The sequence below is a fragment of the Anomaloglossus baeobatrachus genome, chromosome 5, assembly GCF_048569485.1.
Source record: "Anomaloglossus baeobatrachus isolate aAnoBae1 chromosome 5, aAnoBae1.hap1, whole genome shotgun sequence".
NCBI classification, from domain to species: Eukaryota; Metazoa; Chordata; class Amphibia; order Anura; family Aromobatidae; genus Anomaloglossus; species Anomaloglossus baeobatrachus.
In genome coordinates, this window is record NC_134357.1 from 136,613,356 (window position 1) to 136,634,708 (window position 21,353).

Below are 21,353 nucleotides of genomic sequence, written 5' to 3' on the forward strand. Positions count from 1 at the left end.
TGATTTGTCAAAATCCCTGAGGTGAGGTCACTGAGTTCAATAGTTTACCTGAGGTCAAAGCTGGGGTACCGTGGGAATCACCAGCTGTGACTTCAGGTGAACTCACTGACATCACTGCTCACAACTGAGGCTCCGTCATTGTGTTCCTGATTCTGCAGTGATAAGTCACATTTTCTAATGTGTCCACGCACTGCAACCTCAGAGCAGTTGTGGGCTGCTATTTTAAGGCTGCAAGTGCCAATAACTATAGGCCTCCCCAGCCGGAGAATAAAAGCCCCCAGCTGTCCACTTCATCTTGGTTGGGTATCAAAATTTGGGGGACCGCACACCATTTTTTCCAATTATTTCTTTATTGTTACACTCCACAGCCAATTACAGGCGACGGCAGTCTGACAGCACCCAATCACAGATCCTGTCACAGAGTGGGTGGGGGAAACAGTGAATATGCATGTGAGTTAATTATTGGACCTGGAAGCAGTCTGACAGCCGTGAGGGAGACTCGGTAAGTATAAATGTGCTGCTCTAATACCCCTGTTACTTCCTTTTAACTTTTTTTTATTTTTTATTCGTGTGGCCGAACCCGAACAGTTACACAGACTTCCTTGAGGAGTCCGTGTCCGGAGTAAGTGCACAGACCTTGAGGTGTAATGACCACTGTCGCAAGGATCGCGATCGGGCCCGGCGGGGTTAGGGGCCCAACGCAGACCCTGCAGAGAAGCAGCACGCTCCTCTCAGTGAGAGAGGAGCTGCGCTGTAACAGCAGACTACATGGCTGCTATGGGGCCTTTGAGTCAGACAGGCCCAGTGCCAGCGGAAACACTGGGCCCCCCTCACCTGTCATTGCACACAGCAATGATGAAGGATGGAGTGGAGCACTCCACTCCATCCTTCATCATTCTCCCCATATGCCTGCGCTTGATGTCTCCGCGCAGTGGAGCACGGGGACGTCACTACTCCGCGCCTGCTGTGCTCAGACATGCAAAGCGCAGGACGGGAGGATGCTCTGACTGGAGCAGCGGGGGAATGAAAAGAGGTGAGTACTTGTTTGTTTGTTTTTTCAATCAGTGAGTACATGGTGGCCAGAGGCCTATAGGTTGCATTAAACGGTATATGGACTGCATAATATAATATGAAGGACTATGGGGCTGCATTATATTATATCGATAACTAATGGGGTTACCTTTTACATGGACTATGGGGCTGCATTATAATACATGGAAGACTACCGCGGTGCATTCTAATATATAAAGGGTTATGTGGGACCCATTATACTATATGAAAGGCTTTGTGTGGGGTCACTATAGTATTTGGAGAGCTATATACAAGAGGAGACAAAGATACAAGCATGGGATGGGAACATTTTGTGCTGAAGGAAAGAGGCTCTTTCCCTCTGCACCCAGCTTTTTCATGCTCTGATATCATGGGGAAGCTGGATGCTGAGGATAAGATGTATATCAGAGCATGGGAAAGCTGGGTGCTGATAGAAAGGGATTTCAGATCATGGGAAACCTGGGTGCTGAAGGAAAGAGCCAAGTGTCAGTGTCCTTATCCTGTACCTTGAGTGTCGTTGTCATTATCCCGTACCTCCAGTGTCAGTGTACGGGGGGGAGTCCCCAGGTTCGACCTTTGCATCGGGGCCCATCAAACTCTAGTTATGCCACTGCACGGACCCCAAACTTTATAGTTCATATTCGCCCATAACTAGTGCTGAATGAACTTTGCAGCATACCTTCAAGGCAGAGCATACATCTGTTATAGTGTTCATAAAGGGAGAAGGGCTTTTTCGGGCCATTTACTTCTTGTTTAAAAGGGGACCAGCCCCTGCTCCTAGATGGCTCTTTCACTGCATTGAAGCCAGCCAATATTGGTGCAGAACACACAGTTCAAGTCAGGTGTGTGTTAATGGTTCTGGTCTGAACTGTCACTCATTCAAAAGCATCTGTAGACCCTCATCAATTATTCAGAACTAAGTATAGTTCTGTGTTTGAAATGCGTCAGTTTTTGCCTTGGTACAATATTTTGAATATACCTGGAACCTTTTAAGCTGTACTAATAAATTGGAGAAGTTTTATATCCAAATGGGCTTTATACCTTTCTTTGACTGGTCTGAACTTTAACTCAATCGATAGCAGCTCGCCTGCCAACACGGCCCTATCACTCAGGAGATAGGAAGGCTGGGGAGCTTTGTGCTCCTGAAAAATTAGAGATGGACAAACCCTCTAATGCTTATTTACACTTAAAATTTAGCAAGTCAGAAATATGAAATTCCACCATTATTCATATTAGAAGGAAATTGCAGCATCAATAGATATAATGGCGGATTTTAAAAGTATTAATGCCATGATACATTGGGAGTTGCTGTCATTGGAAATTGGCATCGATTCTGACTATTGCAAGGCCATGAGAAAACTCTACATATAAAACTTAGCGAACCCACAAGAGAAATTGACGTTGCAGATTTGAACCAGGTACCACAAGTTAGTTGACGCAGAGTAAAAAGAAGCACCATTGGCATGAGATTTTCTATAAATCTTATCCACTTTGCTGGAACTGTAAGACGCTGCTTAGAGAAAATATGCAACATCAAAAACTCACCAAAACTCATCATGGTGCACAGCCTTATAATCTAACTTGCTTCTGAGAACGTGTGTGTGTTGCTATATTCCCAGTGGACATTTGGCTCTATTATTGACTATTTTCCTTCTTTACGGTTTTGTCCCTACACCTACCTTCTGATTCTGACACAGCTACCAGATTATTCTCTTGCATCTGGTATGCTCCGTCAGACTGTAGTCCTTCTGTGAAAGTAATCCAGTGGACACCGTTGTAAGACCATTTTTCTGTGGTGTGGTTAAAGGGTGAATCCCGGTTTTCCCCTGGAATCTTCCAGACGGAGTGGCTTGCATCAAGTCTGTCTGATGTAGTGATTTTGAGCCTGCAGCCTCTGGGAGACTTAACACTTGCAGGTGACATGCTCCTTGATTATAGTCATTCATTTTCTTCTCGCTATGGCCCAAAACATCATGATAACTTCTTCCCGCCATAACGTTTCTGCAGTTTTTGTCATTTTTCCAGTAGTTTCCTCACTTTTTTCTCAAACCTACATCAACTCCATAGAGCTATAGCTATCCATAGTGTTCTAGACAAATACATTTTCCTCCCACCAACCTCATATGCAATGCTCAGCAATAGTACCCTATTTTGTGCATCACACAGTAATAGGCTTGGTTTTAGAAAACGTACCGGATGATTCTGGAGTGGCTGGTACAGTCACTTGAACACAATAGCAACTCTTTGTTGGGATTTTAAGACTATGGTTGCAGCAAGCAAACCTAAGAATATTAGTGAACTGGAGGGCATTGACCATGATGAATGGGCTGCTATTATTTATTAATTTATTTAATTAATATTACTCATAAATAATGTATCATATTTGCATCAGGTCATAACTGCCTGCGGTGCTCTACTAAGTACAAGGGTTACTTGCCTTGAAGTAGGTGTTGAATTTGGAGAAATGACTTGATCTATTATTTGTATTGAGCTGTTTACATTGTTCTTGTTTCATTTGTTTATTGCAAACTGCAAAAAGTGTTCATTTTCTTTTTATAAACCTAATTGTCAATGTCACATTGAATGCAACTGTAAATTAGATATGCAGTCCACTTATTAATTATAAAGGGAGATTTTCAAAAATAAATATTTGAGGTTTCTTCAAACAGAACATTGCATTTTATTCCTACTCAATTTGACAACAGGAGATTTAGACTTGATGCAGGATCAGTAAGCATTGCATAACTGTAAGTACATACACTCCTCAACATTGAAGTTGCAACACCAAAAAGTAAATCAATAGACATGATAATGATATGCACATGATGGAAACAGATTTTTTTGTAATAACTCAATGTATCCATTATTGAGTATGAATTCCACATCTTTAATCTTATATGCCTTGGTTGCTATCAGTGAGGTTATTAATGGTTGTCAGAAAAATGTTCTGCCACGCTGTATGTGTTTGGACATGCAAATCATCAAGATCTGGTACAGGCAGGTCCTGTTGCAATTGATGACCAGATGGTAGACAAGTCCACAGACATCCAGGCCATGGTATAGTAGCACGCATAAGCCATGCAGGCTCCTCACAGTAAAACGAGCAACAAAGCTACATGGTGTTGTTGCGCTGAAAATTGGCTCCTGGGACATTTTGGTAAAATGGTCATAGCACTGCTTCCACGACGAAATTCATATACCACCATCCAAGATGTTAATGTACCTGGAATGAAGAATATACAGTATGTCTGGCTATGATACGTTATTCCACCCCACACCATAATTTTAAGAATAGGACTGGTGTAATGTTTCCTTATGAAGGTGTTCCATTGACCTTATCCCACTTCTCTAAAAGGGAATTGTAGTGCAAAGCAAGACTACAATGGACCTAGAATGGAAGTCTATACTGTTCACTGATGAGTCCAGGTTTTGTGATAACAAAATGATCGGCGGAGATTGGTCTGCACAGGGGAACATCATGTTGGGCCTACTCTCAGGATTATGGTGTGGGTGGACCTCTTTCGTCTTTATTCCAAGTACACTAACAGCTCAGTGTTATATTGGTTTAGTCGTGGAACCAATGGTGAAATTCTTTCTTTAAATTATCCTAGTAGCCATTTTTTAACACTACAACACCAGGCAGCATGATGCTTGTGCTACAGTGAACAGCCTCTGTGGCCTACTTGTGCTACCATGACCTGAAATGTCTACATACTTGACGCCCATTAAGCACATCTGGGAGGTAAATGGTCAACTATTGCAAAGGGAGCGGTTACAGGATTTAGGATTGTTTAGCTTGCAAAAGAGAAGACTGAGAGGAGACCTAATAGCTGTCTACAAATATCTTAAAGGATGTCACACTGTAGAGGGATCAGTTTTATTCTCATTTTCACAAGGAAAGACTAGAAGCAATGGGATGAAACTGATGGGGAGGAGAAACAGATTAGATATTAGAAGAAACTTTTTGACAGTGAGGGTGATCAACGAGTGGAACAGGCTGCCACAAGAGGTGGTGAGTTCTCCTTCAATGGAAGTCTTTAAAAAGAGGTTGGACGGACATCTATCTGGGATGATTTAGTGAATCCTGCTTTGAGCAGGGGGTTGGACTAGATGACCCAGTAGGTCCATTCCAACTCTACCACTCTATGATTCTATGAGCTGCCAGCAGTTGATTTGCATGTCCAAATGCATTCAGCCTGGCATAACATTCCTTAGACATCCATTAATGACCTCACAGCATACTAAGGTATTAGAAGACTGTGGAAAAAGAAGCGCAATAGGGTCTTACCCCAATAGATACGGGGTTTAGAAATGAGCAGTACTACTCACCAATAGGGGTTGTGACAGTCACAACTCCTGTAAAGGCATGTAAGTCCAGGTCACGGCAGCAGTCCCCACGGTGGCTGATAACAGAGAGTAGTAGAGATGGGTTTTCCAAGCCACGCCAATAACCAAATGATCATGGAAGTTTAAGATTAATGTTGCTTTATTTCATGCACATGTCAACGTGTTTCAGGAGACTCACCTCCCTTCCTCAGGACAATCAGGCAAAAGAACATCAAATCTGATGTTCTTTTGCCTGATTGTCCTGAGGAAGGGAGCTGAGTCTCCTGAAACGCGTTGACCTGTGCATGAAATAAAGCAACATTAATCTTAAACTTCCATGATCATTTGGCCATTGGCGCGGATTGGAAAACCCATCTCTACTATTCTCTGTTATCAGCATACTAAGGTATATAGGTCCATGTATTTGGAGCTCATACTCGAACCTGACTAACTTGAGATATTTTAACATTTTGTTTCCATTTTTTCCATCATTTTCATATCATTAAAATGTCTATCCATAAATCCACAACTTTTTCATTTTGATGTTGAAATGTAAACATTGAGGAGTATATGTGTTGCTAATTTTTATTTAGTGTTCCAATTCACAATAAATTAAGTAACCAGCATTAATTGGCCCAGTGAGACACGTAACCCCTCAGACTCCACAGTGTTATACACCAGCCCGCTCCACAGCTGCATGCAGGGTGGGGGCGAATGTACTGGCAATGAAAAACGTACAGGTAACAATACATGTAAAAATAATTCATTAATATATATTCACCATTTCACTTCCAGCTGTGTCAGAGCCGTGCCAACGATGCTTTCTCCATGTTCACATTAGCCACAGATGTCACAGTGTGTTTATCTCATGTGATAGCTGCAGTAAATCATCAACCATAGTGGTATACAGCGCAAGAACATTGAAGTCACTGATTGGCTGCAGTGGTCACATGAGTTAAATGTTAAATAAACTGTGACATCTTCAGTCAAGGTAAACAAACCTACTTCTATAGGGGGACTAAATATCCTATGAGAGCACAGACTGGCATAGTGTGGCCTGACCTGCCATTGTTTTGAACTGAAGTTTGTGAGCACTCACCTTTACAGGTCAAAGAGGAGTTTCCCCAAGGTTCAGGTGGGCCACTTCCTCTCCTGGTACAGTCATGGTAGCACCCCTCTTCTGCATCATTATACCTCTACATGCCACCATAATGTTGTTTATTTCTTGTCACCATATAGACAATCTTGAGAAAATGTTTGATCTTGCTTTATAAAAAGATTTCCTTGCTTTTTCATGATATCCAGCGTTAATATACTTGTTCTTTTGTGTCACAGTGCTCAATCTTGATGGAAACTTTCTTGAAAAACTCCCTCATGAAGCTAGCCTTCTATGTAACCTCAAAATAATCAATTTAGCAAGAAATAAGCTTGACACTTTCCCAGATCAGCTGACAGAAATGCACAGTATAGAGAACATCAACTTGGAAGGCAATCAGATCAAAGGTATGTGAAAACGTTTTCATGTTTCTTTGTGTCTTTATTACCATTAATATAACAATAGTCAAGACCACATTTCCTGAGATTATTTTTACAATTGATTTGTAGACACTTGTAAGGCAATCAGATCAAAGGTAGCTGATTTTTTTTTCCAGTTTTCTTTTTGTTTTGCTTCTTTCCTAGCATTCATGTAACAATAGACAAGAACACATTTCTTGAGATTATTTCTACACTTGATTTTCTACCTTATTAAATACTATCCAAGAGAATACACATAACCGCATCGGTTTGTAAGAGGTTTCTATTGTCATTTTAGTTTCTGATTTAAAACGCATATCACTGACAATATGTACTACTGATATTAGAACAAGATATATCCTGTAGGGTGCAAATAAACCATGATATTACTTAAGGGGTTTTGCATATGTTCAAATTAGTAATACATATTTAGTTGCACACATATGATCAATATTATAAAGGCACACAGTTTAAATAGGTTGTCCACTGCAAGGACAACCCCTTCTGATTCCAAATGTTTCCCCCAGGTAAAATAAAAAAGCCTATACTCACCTCCTGTACTGGTGCCATTCCAGCAGTGCCGTGGTTCACGTTCTTGGGGCTCACGTGATGTCACATGAGCCCCGCTTCCAATCAACGCTGGCTTCTGTCTCCCCTCCTTTGGACCAAATGAGCAATCAACAATAAGTGAGTGCTTCCACACTGCTCACTCCATGTTGATTAACTCGTTTGGAAGGTGGGGAGACAGAAGCCAACGCTAATTGGACATCCCGCGTGATGTCACAACATCATGTGAGCCCTGAGAATGTGAACCATAACATCGCTGGATCAGCGCCAGTACGGGAGGTGAGTATAGGCTTTATTATTTTACCTGGGGAAAACACAAGGAATCAGAAGAGGTTGTCCTAGTACTGGACAACAGTTTTAAAACATTACTCCAATTATCATCATAAAAGCCTCATTAGGATATGCATTTATATACTTTAAATAAAGTTTCTAATCTAAAATTGAAAATCTAGATAGCTGGAGATGGTTTGTACAAGAGAACGTCACATTGGTCCTACTTTCAGACTCATGGTGTGAAAATTTACTGTAGCTTCAACCCTTTGCAGGCTGCACAACATTTAATGTAAATAGGAAATTATAAGCAATTTGTATGCCTATAGGAGGAACTTACTAGTTAATAAAACCCTGTGATTATAGCAGCCTCAGCATTGATTCAGGCAGTGTTAAAGAGTGTACTTAGAAGAAAAAATGTATACTGCTATTGTGTTGGGATCTAGAAACAGTGAGTTAGTTACAGCTTCACTTTATCTATTTATCTATATCAATGTTTAGGACATGGGGAACCAGCAGCATTTCCACCTAGTGAAGCAAAGAAACTAATGGACACCAAGACACAATTCACTGAATTGCATTCCAGACCCTTTTTGTTTTTAGCACTTGTATCCCCTCCTGTGTCTATGCCAGAAAAAAAAATCCAAGCTCATGTACTGTCAGCATGTAATGTAATTGATTAGTAATTTGTGTTACTTCCACGCACAAATAAGGAAAGACCCCTTACACAACTCCTTTTGGACCTATTTTTAAGAAAAATAACTGTATATATATCCGGTATAGTAGTGGTAGTGTTCAATGACCTGCACTAAGACTAATGCAACATATCGGTTTATTCTGGAGTGTTCCTTTCCGTTTTTGCTTCCTCTAGGTTTATGAGTCTACTGTGCGATTTAACTACAATGTTAACAGCCTTCCCTGTGTAAGCGTGCATTCATATGTAGCTGTCAGTAATTGACTACGATTGGTCTCATAAATTGGGATTTAAAAAGAAAAAAAGGCTGATTTATACTGAATCTTTTTCTACTGCTCCTGTGTCTGCTCCTCTCGTGGCATGTCTAATGTGACAAGCTCCTTTAAAAGGTATTCATCTTTTTTCTCCCACTAACATAATGAAGATGAAAACCTGAAGAAACATCTCATTTGGAAGCGTGAATCTGGGAAGAGTTAATTGTATCCAGCGCTGTTATTCACCTGACCAGATTTCAGACCTGTTCTATTAATGTCAGAGTCTGTTTGTGGTTTTGACATCTTGTGGCTCTTGTGGGCTCTTCATTTCCATTTAAGTGCTCTCTTGCCTTAATCTACATTTATTAGAGAGCACTTTTAAAACCAGTGCACTGGAGGGTCAGGGATGGAAAGGTTAATTACATTTGTTCTGCTTAGAAATGGAAGTCATTTTAATCATTGTTGTATGATTTATTTGGTTAGGCTATACTAGAAATCTGATTAGCGCATATGATGGAAGTCTTTTGCGTTATATATTAGGAGTAAATCATATTTAGACTTAGGTATTTTTTCTAGGCTATTTCAGCTTGTTACTCAGAGCTTCTTCAGCTTTTAACAATTAGTTTTACGTGGAATAGCGGAACATTATTTCAGTCGTTGCAGCATCGCCTCGTCATTGACATCTGATTTTAGGTTGTGCTTTTAAATAGAGTTCAAAAATATTTGAACAGATGTCTATCGATCTATAGGTATGCTTTTGAGAAGTTTTATTTTCAAATAGTTTTCCTTCAATAATAGAAAACCTGTCGGTTTTCCTTTACTCACCTGATCCAGGAAAAAACTGTCAATGTAACGCATCTTCTTCAAAATCTGCATGGTACATGCTACACTAAAGGGTGCTTTACACGCTGCGACATCGCTAGCGATAGCCAGCAATATCGTGCGCGATAGCACCCGCCCCTGTTGCTCGTGCGACATTTGGTGATCGCTGCCGTAGTGAACAATATCGCTACGGCAGCGTCACACGCACATACCTTTACACCGACGTCGCTGTGACCGCCGAACAATACCTCCCTCATGGGGGAGGTGCGTTCGGCGTCATAGCGACTTCACTGCAGTTTCACTAAGCGGCCGCCCAGTAGCAGAGGAGGGGAGGAGATGAGCGGCCGGAACATGCCGCCCACCTCCTTCCTTCCTCATTGCCGGTGGACGGCAGGTAAGGAGTTGTTCGTTGTTCCTGCGGTGTCACATGTAGCGATGTGTGGTGCCGCAGGAACGACGAACAGCCTCGCTGACCAGACAACGATTTTTGGGAAATGAACGACGTGTTACAGACCAACGATTTTTAACTCTTTTGCGATCGTTGATCGTTGCTCCTAGGTGTCACACGCTGTGATGTCGCTAACGACGCCGGATGTGCGTCACAAACAACGTGACCCCGACGATATATCGTTAGCGATGTCACAGCGTGTAAAGCCCCCTTTAGTACATGGTACACATCGTCCATTGTTTTTCCAGAAAATGTATAAATAAAAGGAACTATTATTTCTAAGGTAACAGGTTCATATCTGTACTCTGTAAAACTGTCATCATTGCATATCGTGCCCTACAGAGGGTGGTAACGTTCTTTTGTCAAGTTACTTATACATTTCCATGATGAATACCAGAAGAATGCCACAAGTCTGAATAAGTACTTCAGCTCGAGACATACCTGTAAGAAGAGCGATGACAGATCTTTAAAGGGAACCCGTCACCAGGTTTTCCCCATGTAAAGTACAGCCAGCACCTGTAAAGTCCTCCGTTATGGCATACTTGAATTCTTTATATTTGTCCCCAATCCGCTCTGGATGGCACAAAATAATAGCTTTTGTTGTACTCACCTACGGTGTGGTCCGGTCCGATGGGCGTCGCTGATCTTGATTGATCTCCGCAATCCTTGGCCTTCTTTCCTGCTGTTTGAATGACTCGTCTTATGTCATCCACACAATGTCCTCCATAGTGCTCCTGTGTAGGCACATGCAGATTTTGACAACCACAGATGCTCTATGCTCTACTAGCTACTATAGACACTTGTCATGAAGGGGTTGAATTATTCTGAGACTGCAGTAGTCCTTTTGTGGCAAATGAAATGTTGTGTTGAGTTTAGAGACACCACTTGTTTTATTAGGTATGTTCAGCTATTCAAATTGTTATTGTATGATTGGAATCAGAACTATTACACTGTGATACCAAATTGACAGGGGACAGATAAGTAAGAGATTTAGATAAGGCTATGTCCACACGCAGTTTTGTGGTAACCACAAAAATGCACCCTGTGGCCAAAAAAGGCATCTTGTGGCAAAACAAAACGCATCAAAAAACATTTTTGCTGTGTTTTTTGACCATGCATTTTTGATGCATTTTTTTTATCACCAATGGGTGAAAAATGCAGGAAACAACGCAAAAAGAATTGGCATGCTGCAAAAAATAAAAAAAGCAACATGCGCACAAAAAATCTGAAATCTCATAAACTTTGCTGGGGAAGGAAAAGCATACAGTTTGTTGTGACTAAAAGGTCATCTCAAACTGCACCAAAAAAGCATCCAAAACTAATGGGGCCTTACACGCCACAGTCGTTAACCAGTTCAAGACCGAGCCATCTACCACCATACCTATTTTTGTATTTGTTCATACTTGTGGATTAAAAAGTTGTAAAATGTTTCTTATTTGGATATTCAAATAGGTTTTGCATTTTTCTGTGATACGTGAGGCTTCATTTTTTTTGTCATACTCTTTTTTTTTTTTTTTTTGTTTTTTGCGATGTCGGTGGGTAAGTAAAGAAAATGTGTTTTTCACATTTTCCTCTACAACCACAAATGATAACTAAAATATATTTTAACAAGGTGGGACTAGAAACAACTATATAAATTGGCAGTGGTGTTTTATTAATACATTTTTTACCTTTTCATTTATGCAGTTAGTTTTCATTATTTCACACAGTGTGAAAGACTATGAAAAATCTTTTTGTAGCATTTCAATATATAAATCTTTTTTTGTTTTATCACCTGATTTTCACTGTAACTAGGGCTATGGTATATTAGTCCAAGTAACAGTGGAAATGTATGGCAGCATAGTAGAGTTGTGGGGTCTCCTATGACCTGTCAGCTCCTTTTCCCTCACTTGATCCGGTTATCAAATGATCACTGGATCCTGCGGGAAGCACTGTTAGCATTTCCAATAAAACTTTATACACATTGCTTGTTCAGTTTCAAAGCTATGTTATACAGTGACTAGTAAGGCAGAGAGATGAACCAACTATCCCTGCCTTCTCTATAGGGATCTCAGTTGTGATTGACAGCTAGCACCCTGCTCCTGCAGATGCACAATTGTGTGTGCAGCTACTGACATTTTAGAATGTCACTGCCTGCATAGTAGAACACGGATCACCCTGACATTTACAGTCTATGGGCAGTCTGAAAGCAATTAAATACATTTTTTCCGGTTTTGAATATTCATATTTGTAACAAGTCATGCACTAAATGCAATTATTGTAATCATCTGTAGACTAAATTAAAAAAGATGGCTTGATTCTCTGGTTACACATATACAGTGCTTTGCGAAAGTATTCGGCCCACGTGAATTTTTCAACCTTTTCCCACATTTCAGGCTTCAAACATAAAGATAAAAATTTTACTGTTATGGTGAAGAATCAACAAGTGGGACACAATTGTGAAGGTGAACGAAATTTATTGTTTATTTTAACCTTTTTTTTTAAAAATAAAACACTGAAAAATGGGTTGTGCAATATTATTTGGCCCCTTTACTTTCAGTGCAGCAAACTCACTGCAGAAGTTCATTAAGGATCTCTGAATGATCCAATATTGTCCTAAATGACTGATGATGATAAATATAACTGGAACGGAGATTTGTCTTTCAGCAAGACAATGATCCAAAACATAAAGCAAAATCTACAATGGAGTGGTTCACAAATAAACGTATACAGGTGTTAGAATGGCCAAGTCAAAGTCCAGACCTGAATCCAATCGAGAATCTGTAGAAAGAGCTGAAAACTGCTGTTCACAAACGCTCTCCAACCAACCTCACTCAGCTTCAGCTGTCTGCAAAGGAAGAATGGGCAAGAATTTCAGTCTCTCGATGTGCAAAACTGATAGAGACATGGCCCAAGCGACTTACAGCTGAAATTGCAGCAAAAGGTGGCGCTACAGAGTATTAACTTAAAGGGGACGAATAATATTGCACGCCCCAATTTTCAGTTATTTATTTTTTAAAAAAGTTTAAAATAAGCAACAAATTTCGTTCACCTTCACAATTGTGTCCCACTTGTTGTGGATTCTTCACAATAACATTAAACTTTTTATGTTTATGCTTGAAGCCTGAAATGTGGGAAAAGTTTGAAAAGTGCAAGGGGGCTGAATACTTTGCGCAAGTCACTATATAGCGTAATGTATGTGACAAAAAAATTGGACCTAAGTGATTTGTAAATAGTCTTGCAAAAATAATTCTCTACACAGCTACATTACAGTGAAAATTAAAAAGTTGTGACTGTCAAAATGCAAGAAGGTGTACAAGTAAAAATGGATATAAATGGGTATTCCTCCTATGGGAAAAGAAAAGTTAACTGTAGGCAACATTCTAGGTTCCTGATTACTAAGCCTCTTACTCATCAGTATATTTGTGACCATTACCTAATACAGTAATCCATAGAGGTAGTAGTATGTATTTTATTAACTTTTTACCCTTGCTGTAAAATAAAACATCTTGTTATGCACTTTCTTTCATTACCTTACTCTTTTTATGAATGTCCTGATTTTCTTTCTAAGCATTTTCCAGTTGACGTTCATCGCATGGGTCAGCTCAGGTCCTTAAGGAGTTTGTGACTCATTGAATACAATCATCATAAATATTGTAGAAATATAGACCCATACGCCGTTGTACCTTCTAAACTTACTCTAGAAGGAGTTAACACAAGTGCCTGCTGAATCTTGGAATAGATTATGTCTCCCTTTGTAAAGCATATTAGATAATGCTATGATGGCTTATTTTTGATACCTGAATGTAGAGAAGACCTTTTATATCATAACTGTTCCTTCACTTCTTATTTCTCTGGGGACTTTCTTTAATATATTGACTCATGCAGTGTCTTACTTTAATTTCGTACTCAGGATAAAAAAGCTATTAAACGCACAAGAGACAAAGAAATAGCTATAAATAATGATTAATTAGACACGGCAGAGAGAATGAGTGTAGAAAACATTTAATACTGAAAATCACAATGGCGAGATTAATTCCCAACACAGCTTTTTGTGCAGGCACCTATATACAGGAATGGCAGTCATTAATAAATTAACAGTACATATATTTTTTAATGACATGGATCTAAATATGTACAATACCATGTTTTGTTTTTTAAAAAAACAGTGTTATACTTTTTTTGCCCCCCAAAAAAGCGCTAGGTCTTATTTTTGGAGTAGGTCTTATTCTTGGAGAAACATGGTTGGGGGGTAAGTTTACCTCCTCAAAAAAGCAGACCCCCTTCAAAGGAGACTCATATTTACCAGACCCTGAACGGCTGCGTGGCTCCCAGGTCCTCCCTGTGATCTCCGGTGGGCGCTCCAAGCAGCTATGCTGCACGCTGTCCTCACCTGCTTCTGGCCGGCACTCACACACATCATACACACACCCACACACACACACACACCCACACACACCCATACATGCACATCAGATCACACACATCAGATCACACACACACAGAATCACTCATCACATCCAGCGGTACAGAATCCATATGGCCGCAGGGAATTATAGAAGGAATATAAAAAAAAAACCATAAAAACAAAAAAGTGAGCAGGAGTATGAGATGGTATACATGGTACTTGTGAGACCATGTTCACACTGGCCATGAGACAAAGAGAAACCAAGGAAAAAATTGTGAAAAAATACCCTGCTGTAACTAAATAAAAGCATAGTGCATATAAACATAGGGTACTTAGTAAACACTGTTTTTGATCAAAAAAAGCATAAAGCTATCCCACCAACGCCAAGGTGTACCCAGTTGGGATAGTACCTACACTCTCTAATATTAAAACCTTACCATGGGTCTAAAATAGGCCTCAATGTGGCTAAGGGCTGAGAGCGACCGGGTCCCAACAGGACACACACAGTCAGGGGGATTCACAGAATGAAATGTCCAGCTCGCTGAGAAGGGGGCCACTCCCTGTTTGTACTGAATACAAAAAAACTACATAAAAACAAAAAAGTGAGCCGGAGTATGAGATGGTATACATGGTACTTGTGAGACCATGTTCACACTGGCCATGAGACAAAGAGAAACCAAGGAAAAAATTGTGAAAAAATACCCTGCTGTAACTAAATAAAAGCATAGTGCATATAAACATAGGGTACTTAGTGAACACTGTTTTTGATCAAAAAAAGCATAAAGCTATCCCACCAACTGGGTACACCTTGGCGTTGGTGGGATAGCTTTATGCTTTTTTTGATCAAAAACAGTGTTTACTAAGTACCCTATGTTTATATGCACTATGCTTTTATTTAGTTACAGCAGGGTATTTTTTCACAATTATAGAAGGAAGTCACGTGTCGCAGGTCTCAAAATTCTGCCGGCGAGAAGAAATCTGTGTTGCTGGATGTGGTGAGTTTATGCGTGTGATCTGATGTTTGTGTGTGAGATCGGATGAGTGCGATAACTGCAGGCCCTCCCACTCGGCGTTTGGTGAGAATGTTGCGGGATATCTTTCTACAATTAAGGTTCCTGCAGTATCTTTAACTTTTTTAGCTGCATAGACACTTCATTATTGAACCGCGTCAAGGGCTTATTTTCGGGGGAGGGCTTATATTTAAGCCTTGCTCCGAAAATTCTAAAAATCACTGCTAGGGCTTGGGGGAGGTCTTATTTTTAGAAAAACACAGTATTATTACATGGTGATTGTTTTCAAGGTGTCACAAGTTCCATAAGGACCCAAGTGGACACAAGACTGTAACTCACTGAAACAATTTATGGAAAAAAATCAGCAAAGTCCTAAAAAAAGTAAGGTAACGAAAGTCAGTGTATAACGAGATATTTTATTTTACAGCAATGGTAGAAAGTTAATACATACAAACCTCCATGGAGCAGGTAATTCGCACAAATATACTGATGTGAATGAGGTAACATCCGTGTATGAACTCATTCCTGCCACGCTAGCCTTGTCATGCCATTACATTTTCAGAGATAAGTGGTCAATATATGGTTGTTTTTTAGATGATATCTTAGTTTTTTCTTCCAATCTGAAACCCTCTTCTAACATGTATGTGTAGCACCCCACGGGGCAGGTGTTTTAACCTACTCGTTGCCGGTCCGGGATGCAGATCCATTTGCGTTGTCACGAGGTGGCCTGGCCCGGTTTCGTTGCCCCTAGGCGTACAGGAAAGAGGATTGGAGGGTGGTAGGGAGAATGGAGGTAGTAGTCGGGGGTGAGGAAAGTCTATTAGGATCGTGACACCACCTGTGGTACGCAGCCAGGGATGGGAGCGCTGCAGGTTCTCTCATCGGGGCAGATGTTGGGTGCAGCCGGGATGGTGTCGCTCCTCACAGGCGGAGAGGGATTTCCCCGGGAGGATGGCGGGGGCACGCCAGTCCCCAGGAGCACCAGAGCGCAAGGCGACGGCAATCAGAGTCAGAGTCAATGGATGCGGGTTTCAGATCTTTACTTACTGGTTCAACGCCGCACCCCAGGTACTGGTCTCTGCCGTGATGAAGCTCCGGTCGATCCCAGGTAGGTTAGAGGTTAGGTTTGGTATGACAGTCTCTGTGGGTCTCTCCTTTTCTACGATGTGCTGTGTCGATCCCCGTGGCATAAAGCACCTTGGGGAACCCCTTGATTTTTTTAAGTGTCCCAGCCCTGTCGCAGGTAAAGTGGATCCTCACCTTGGGATGAGCCACTGAACTCAATCCCGGATCCAGTGTATCACTGTTCCTCGAGTTTTTTGGATGGTTGGACAGGAGACATTGGCAGCCAATGTGAAGTATAACTTGCCCTAGAAGACTGCACCCTGTAGTAGCGCCAGCCCTGTGGAAGCAGCTGCCTACTTCTCCCCAGCGACCGTTGTAGAACTTCTCCGTCCCACAAGATTTACCGGTACCGGACTCCTTCTTCTTTAGGTTTCTCCAGCCTACCCCCAGTCTGTCCGATTCTATCCACAGGAGCACTCAAGCACTCCCTGCGGATGACCGTGTTGTTGTGTGTCCCCAGACGTTCTAAAGTAATTCTATCTTTGCTCCTGTATTTTAGCAGTGCTCCCCCCTCCCTCTGGATGAGTCACCAACTAGGAATTTTCCAGTTGTCATGGTGATCACCCCTGCTCTAATTAAGTAGAAGCCACCTGCTGTATGTGTTATGCAAGGAAGTTGCTGACTCATTCTCTGACTGTGTGATTTAAGTGAGACATACTGTACCAGACATTAACTTTTCCATACCCGGGATGGATACTGTGCCTTAAATGAGTTTAAGTACCCTGTGGCGACCAGAAGCCTTAGGGGCGCCACATACAGTACAGACCAAAAGTTTGGACACACCTCATTCAAAGAGTTTTCTTTATTTTTATGACTCTGAAACTTGTAGATTCACATTGAAGGCATCAAAACTATGAATTAACACATGTGGAATGAAATACTTAAAAAAGTGTGAAACAACTGAAGATATGTCTTATATTCTAGGTTCTTCAAAGTAGCCACCTTTTGCTTTGATTACTGCTTTCCACACTCTTAGCATTCTCTTGATTAGCTTCAAGAGGTAGTCACCGGAAATGGTCTTCCAACAGTCTTGAAGGAGTTCCGACAGATGCTTAGCATTTGTTGGCTCTTTTGCCTTCACTCTGCGGTCCAGCTCACCCCAAACCATCTCGATTGGGTTCAGGTCTGGTGACTGTGGAGGCCAGGTTATCTGGCGTAGCACCCCATCATTCTCTTTCTTGGTCAAATAGCCCTTACACAGCCTGGAGGTGTATTTGGGGTCATTGTCCTGTTGAGAAATAAATGATGGTCCAACTAACCGCAAACCGGATGGAATAGCATGCTGCTGCAAGATGCTGTGGTAGCCATGCTGGTTCAGTATGCCTTCAATTTTGAATAAATCCCCAACAGTGACACCAGCAAAGCACCCCAACACCATCACACGTCCTCCCCCATGCTTCATGGTGGGAACCAGGCATGTAGAGTCCATACATTCACCTTTTTTGCGTTGCACAAAGACACGGTGGTTGGATCCAAAGATCTCAAATTTGGACTCATCAGACCAGAGCACAAATTTCCACTGGTCTAATGTCCATTCCTTGTGTTTTTTAGCCCAAACAAGTCTCTTCTGCTTGTTGCCTGTTCTTGGCAGTGGTTTCCTAGCAGCTATTTTACCATGAAGGCCTGCTGCACAAAGTCTCCTCTTAACAGTTGTTCTAGAGATGTGTCTGCTGCTAGAACTCTGTGTGGCATTGACCTCGTCTCTAATCTGAGCTGCTGTTAACCTGCGATTTCTGAGGCTGGTGACTCGGATAAACTTATCCTCCGCAGCAATGGTGACTCTAAAGGCCCTGTCACACACACAGATAAATCTTTGGCAGATCTGTGGTTGCAGTGAAATCATGGACATATTGTTCCATTTGTACACAGCCACAAACCTGGCACTGATTGTCCACAATTTCACTGCAACCACAGATCTGCCAAAGATTTATCTGTGTGTGTGACAGGGCCTTTATTCTTCCTTTCCGGGGCGGTCCTCATGTGAGCCAGTTTCTTTGTAGCATTTGATGTTTTTTGCCACTGCGTTTGGGGACACTTTCAAAGTTTACCCAATTTTTCGGACTAACTGACCTTCATTTCTTAAAGTAATGATGGCCACTCGTTTTTCTTTAGTTAGCTGCTTTTTTCTTGCCATAATACAAGTTTTAACAGTCTATTCAGTAGGACTATCAGCTGTGTCTCCACCAGACTTCTGAACAACACAACTGATGGTCCCAACCCCATTTTTAAGGCAAGAAATTCCACTTATTAAACCCGACAGGACACACCTATGAAGTGAAAATCATTTCCGGTGACTACCTCTTGAAGCTCATAAAGAGAATGCCAAGAGTGTGCAAAGCAGTAATCAAAGCAAAAGTTGCCTACTTTGAAGAACCTAGACTATAAGACATACAATCATATGAAAACGTTTGGGCACCCCTATTAATATTAACCTTTTTTCTTTATAACAATTTGGGTTTTTGCAACAGCTATTTCAGTTTCATATATCTAATAACTGATGGACTGAGTAATATTTCTGGATTGAAATGAGTTTTATTGTACTAACAGAAAGTGTGCAATCCGCATTTAAACAAAATTTGACTGGTGCAAAAGTATGGGCACCCTTATCAATTTCTTAATTTGAACACTCCTAACTACTTTTTACTGACTTACTAAAGCACTAAATTGGTTTTGTAACCTCATTGAGCTTTGAACTTCATAGGCAGGTGTATCCAATCATGAGAAAAGGTATTTAAGGTGGCCACTTGCAAGTAGTTCTATTTGAATCTCCTATGAAGAGTGGCATCATGGGCTCCTCAAAACAACTCTCAAATGATCTGAAAACAAAAATTATTCAACATAGTTGTTCAGGGGAAGGACACAAAAAGTTGTCTCAGAGATTTAAACTGTCAGTTTCCACTGTGAGGAACATAGTAAGGAAATGGAAGAACACAGGTACAGTTTTTGTTAGGCCCAGAAGTGGCAGGCCAAAAAAAATATCAGAAAGGCAGAGAAGAAGAATGGTGAGAACAGTCAAGGACAATCCACAGACCACCTCCAAAGACCTGCAGCATCATCTTGCTGCAGATGGTGTCAATGTGCATCGGTCAACAATACAGCGCACGTTGCACAAGGAGATGATGTATGGGAGAGTGATGCGAAAGAAGCCGTTTCTGCAAGCATGCCACAAACAGAGTCATCTGAGGTATGCAAAAGCACATTTGGATAAGCCATTTACATTTTGGAAGACGGTCCTGTGGACTGATGAAACAAAGATTGAGTTGTTTGGTCATACAAAAAGGCGTTATGCATGGAAGCAAAAAAACACGGCATTCCAAGAAAAGCACTTGCTACCCACAGTAAAATTTGGTGGAGGTTCCATCATGCTTTGGGGCTGTGTGGCCAATGCCGGCACTGGGAATCTTGTTAAAGTTGAGGGTCGAATGGATTCAACTCAGTATCAGCAGATTCTTGACAATGATGTGCATGAATCAGTGAGGAAGTTGAAGTTACGCAGGGGATGGATATTTCAGCAAGACAATGATCCAAAACACCGCTCCAAATCTACTCAGGCATTCATGCAGAGGAACAATTACAATGTTCTGGAATGGCCATCCCAGTCCCCAGACCTGAATATCATTGAAAATCTGTGGGATGATTGGAAGCGTGCTGTCCATGCTCGGCGACCATCAAATTTAACTGAACTGGAATTGTTTTGTAAACAGGAATATATAAAAGACACTGCGCTCTCATAGAATTGAAAAAATATCAACAAATTCGTTTTTGTGCTTAGAAATTTTTTATATTTTATTAATAGACAGACTGAGTGAAAAGGGGACGTTTCGGCCCAAATGTAGGTCTTCTTCACGCCAATTTACACTCAGGTGGTAAGAGGTGATTTTTCAAGTTCTGTATATGCAGAAAAAGAGAGGGGAGGTTTTTTTGTTCTAGAGGAACACCACTTAAATTATTGACTCTTTTATTGATAGTCACAGTGGACAAGTCCTTGTTGGTGTTTATATAAGATTTCTCAAAGTCAGTGATTTGGGTCTTTCTTACATGGGTTACCATGAATTTTTTTACTTGTGGTCTCTTGAATGCTGGAATGGTCAATACCGCAGGTGCTGGGGCAATATAGAAGTCCATGCAGGTTTTGTCAACAAGAATCACCATAAGGTATGCATTCTTATTCGTATTATCATGGATTCCTATTGTGTCCTTGCTTGTGAACACCAAAAGTAGTTTTATGGCTAGCAGACCCTTAGGACTGTGGTTTACATCAAAAATCATGTATTGTACCAGGTTATAAACATCACTGTGGAACTTGTTATCTGTGCATTCTTTGTTCAGTGTGAGCACATAGCAGTGGATAAGGAGTTCCTCTGATCGGCCGTCTTCCCAGACTGTGGCTAGATGCCACTAGTCCATCAGTTATTAGATATATGAAACTGAAATAGCTGTTGCAAAAACCCAAATTGTTGTAAAGAAAAAAGGTTAACATTAATAGGGGTGCCCAAACTTTTTCATATGACTGTATCTTCAGTTGTTTCACACTTTTTTGTTAAGTATTAAATTCCACATGTGTTAATTCATAGTTTTAATGCCTTCAATGTGAATCTACAATTTTCAGTCATGAAAATAAAGAAAATTCTTTGAATGAGAAGGTGTGTCCAAACGTTTGGTCTGTACTGTATGTACTGTTCTCGAAAGACTCAGAAAAAATGTGTTATTAGATAAATTTGAAAAAAAATGTTTTTTTCTGGCCCAGGAAGTTAACTTTCCACATGGAACCCTCTAAGGCCAAAGTTTTTGAGGACTGGTTGTAACCTAACTTCCTGAAAGCCTTGCAACTCTACCCACAAGTGTTTGATTGGAGTGAGGTCTGGGAACTGTGGGGGCCAATTCA

The 21,353-nt window shown here is 41.0% G+C and overlaps 1 protein-coding gene across 1 annotated transcript in view; it reads left to right on the forward strand.

Moving 5' to 3' along the window:
- The window catches only part of LRRC20 (leucine rich repeat containing 20), a 706,926-nt gene that overhangs the window by 327,823 nt on the left and 357,750 nt on the right, over positions 1-21,353 (forward strand). The window contains exon 4 of the mRNA XM_075348927.1: positions 6,712-6,879. Within this exon, the coding sequence (XP_075205042.1) occupies positions 6,712-6,879 (168 nt within the window). The remainder of the gene's footprint in view (positions 1-6,711; positions 6,880-21,353) is intronic.